The sequence below is a fragment of the Chiloscyllium plagiosum genome, chromosome 48 (genome assembly GCF_004010195.1).
Source record: "Chiloscyllium plagiosum isolate BGI_BamShark_2017 chromosome 48, ASM401019v2, whole genome shotgun sequence".
Taxonomy (NCBI): Eukaryota; Metazoa; Chordata; class Chondrichthyes; order Orectolobiformes; family Hemiscylliidae; genus Chiloscyllium; species Chiloscyllium plagiosum.
The window spans coordinates 3,864,411-3,867,585 of record NC_057757.1 but is presented as its reverse complement, the minus strand read 5'-3'; the positions used below and the strand labels follow the sequence as shown (position 1 = coordinate 3,867,585).

General features: G+C 53.7%; 1 protein-coding gene across 1 annotated transcript in view; it reads left to right on the top strand.

Annotated features, from left to right (window-relative positions):
- The window catches only part of LOC122544330 (paired immunoglobulin-like type 2 receptor beta), a 49,252-nt gene extending 46,874 nt beyond the window's left edge, over positions 1-2,378 (top strand). Inside the window, exon 6 of the mRNA XM_043683505.1 lies at positions 1,880-2,378. Within this exon, the coding sequence (XP_043539440.1) occupies positions 1,880-2,028 (149 nt within the window). The 3' untranslated portion in view covers positions 2,029-2,378. The remainder of the gene's footprint in view (positions 1-1,879) is intronic.
- The last annotated feature ends 797 nt before the right edge of the window (positions 2,379-3,175 follow it).

Below are 3,175 nucleotides of genomic sequence, written 5' to 3'. Positions count from 1 at the left end.
CCCCGCCCCCCCCCTCAGTTGCCTCTCCCCTCCCTGGTCTAACCTTGGCTCTGGGGTTCAGTGGGTGTTTAAGATTCTGAGGGTAGACGGGAAGGAAGTGTCCCCTATCATCGAGGGGCTTTATCAGTTTCAAGTGAAAACGTGGAGGTTTCGAGGGGATTTGAGGAACAGGTTTAACTCCCAGTTGGGTGGTGAGGAATCTCTGGAATGTAGTGATTGGGAAAGTAGTTAAGATAGGAATCATAACAGCCATTAAAAAGCACTTGGAGTGCTTGGTGATTGGTGTCATCAACACTGGCCCAGGCAGCTGGGCAGCATGGTGGCCCTACACTAAGCACTACTGCCTCACAGCACCAGAGACCTGGGTTCGATTCCAGCCTCAGGTGACTGTTGGTATGGATATTCTCCCTGTGTCTGTCTGATTTCCTCCCACAATCCAAAATATGCAGGTTAGGGTGAACTGGCCATTCTAAATTGTCCATAGCGCTGAGGGATGTGTAGGTTAGGTGCATTAGTCAGGGGTAAATAGGGTAGGGTCTGGGTGGGTTAATCTTTGGAGGGTTGGTATGGAAACTTTGGACCTGTTTCCACACTGCAGGGATTCCATAACTGAGGTAAGAGTGTATTTTGGGCTGTACAGGCTGGATGGGTCAATTCTCTGCTCCATGTGATCCTCCACTTACTGTCTCTAACTCTGTGTTAAAGATAATGGGACATAGGGGGTGGAGACGTCAATAGAGTGAGCAAGCCAACTCACTAACCCCATTCGGTGCCTGCGTTTTGCCCAGTCCCAGGCACAATGTTTCATCAAGTCGACTTGCCATTTAGCATTCGCTGTTTATTTGTGTTCAACGGGAAGCGAATGGGAGCCCTTCATATCCTGATGGGACTAGAAAGGCAGGAGGCATGTTCCCAACAGGTTACGGTCTCAACGAGGTGGGATAGGACTGAGATGAGGAGAAATTTCATCAAGTCCCTAGAGTTTGGAAGCAGGCCATTCGGCCCAGCAAGTCCACACCGACACCCTGAATAGCATCCCACGCAAATCCATATCCCCCCCCTACCCTATCCCTGTAACCCTGCACAGCCCTGGGCACTATGGGACAATTTAGCATGGCCAATCCACCCTAACCTGCACATCCCTGGGCACTATGGGACAATTTAGCACGGCCAATCCCCCCTAACCTGCACATCCCTGGGCGCTATGGGACAATTTAACATGGCCAATCCCCCCTAACCTGCACATCCCTGGACGCTATGGGACAATTTAGCATGGCCAATCCACCCTAACCTGCACATCCCTGGGCACTATGGGACAATTTAGCACAGCCAATCCACCCTAACCTGGAATTTGTGAGGAAACCCATGCAGACACGGGGGGTGTGGGGGGAAATGTGCAAACGCCACACAGTCACCCGAGGATGGAATTGAACCTGGCTTCCTGGTACTGTGAGGCATCGGTGCTAACCACTGAGCCACGACACCATCCCCTATCCCAATGGCATTGTTAATACCTCCGACGTAGGGGAGACAATTTATCATGAAGCAACAACCAAGCAAGGGTTGGCAATCCCAGACTACAACAACAATTTGCATTGACGTAGCTCCTGGAAAACTTAAGGCAATGATGCCTCACCACAGTGTAGTAAAGCGCTGGGGGCAGGGAGATGGGATGCAGGGGGTGTCACTAAGCGACCAGGCTGGAAAATCCAGAGGGGCGGGAGTCGAGGTCATGAAGGGGGCAGTGGCTAGAACTGAGAGGGGTGGGTGCTCAGGAGGGGTGGATGTTGTAGTTTCGCTGGTTGAGATGGAAGGGAATCGCACACAAACACGAGAGCGTGTCCCCTGAGTGCTTTGCCATCTGCTTTGTACCTTTCAGATCCTGGCGCACCGTGCCAACCTGAGACAGCGGCCACTGGTGAGGTAAGACCCAGAGGTGGATGGAGGTGGCAAACTCGGGAAATGGCAAGGGGGTGTGGGTGGGGGAGGACACTTCCTCACAGCATCCTCGGGAATCTGATGGGATAATGTTGGAAATAGGAGCGGGTGGGCCATCCGCACACCCCATTCCCACCCTGAGCCTGCTCCACCGACAATATGGGAGTGAGGTCAAAGTTCAGCCGCTAAGATCGCTGCCAAGTGACGGGAATGGTGGAGTCTTCCCATGCCTCTTTCTCATATCCCCAGTTCCGTAGTCTTTTCTTTTTGCCTTGATGTCCTCCAAGAATTCTGGCATTTCGGACAGAGCGGGGCATGGCGGTGCACAGCAAGATCCCACGGAGCTGTGGAACTGCTGTCCCCCACTGGGTGACAGCTGGTCCCCCTTCTCACCCCTTGTCCAGCCACTGGTTATATCTCCCAGCCTCCCTCGCTCTCCCTCCCCCACCGAAAGGGATTGGAATCGCGGAATCGAGGCCTTCATTTCGTAGCACCTTCCCCAACCTCAGGACGACCCGTGAAGGGCTCAGTCAGCCTGTCGTTTCCACCTTACAAGTTATTTTTCTCAGGATCGGGGCAGGGCGCTTTCGTCTTCCCTCGTGCCGCCTCACCCACCCAACGACGTTCCAGAACCTTCTCCTCCATGGGTTGGTCTGCAAACCTGACCAGGTGGGACCAAGCCCGAGGATTTGTCCATTGTCTTGGGGAACACGACTGGCGGGGGTTAGAGGGAACTAGGGGTGTGGGTGTGTGCGTGTGCATATGTGCGTGCGCGCAGCTGTGTTTATGCATGTGTGCGCGCGTGTGTCTGCATGTGTGCGCGCGTGTGTCTGCATGTGTGCATTTCTCTGTGTGTGCGTGTCTGTGCATGTGCCTGTGTGTGTGCGTCTGTGTGCACGTTTGTCTGTGTGTGTGTGCGAGCATGTGCACGCCTGTCTGTTTGTGTGCATGTCTGTGTGTGTGTATGTCTGTGCATGTGCACGTGTGTGGATGTGCCTGTGTGTGTGTGTGTCTGTGTGCACGTGTGTGTGCGAGCGTGTGCACGTCTGTCTGTGTGTGTGTATGTCTGTGCATGTGCACGTGTGTGGATGTGCCTGTGTGTGTGCGTGTCTGTGTGCATGTGTGTATGTTTGTGTGTTTGGGGGGTGCAGGGCAGGCTTGAAGGGCTGAATGGCCTATTTTTCAGTCCCTTTTTCTTTAACGCGTGGCAACAGGTTGCCATGAAGATGGCCAGGTT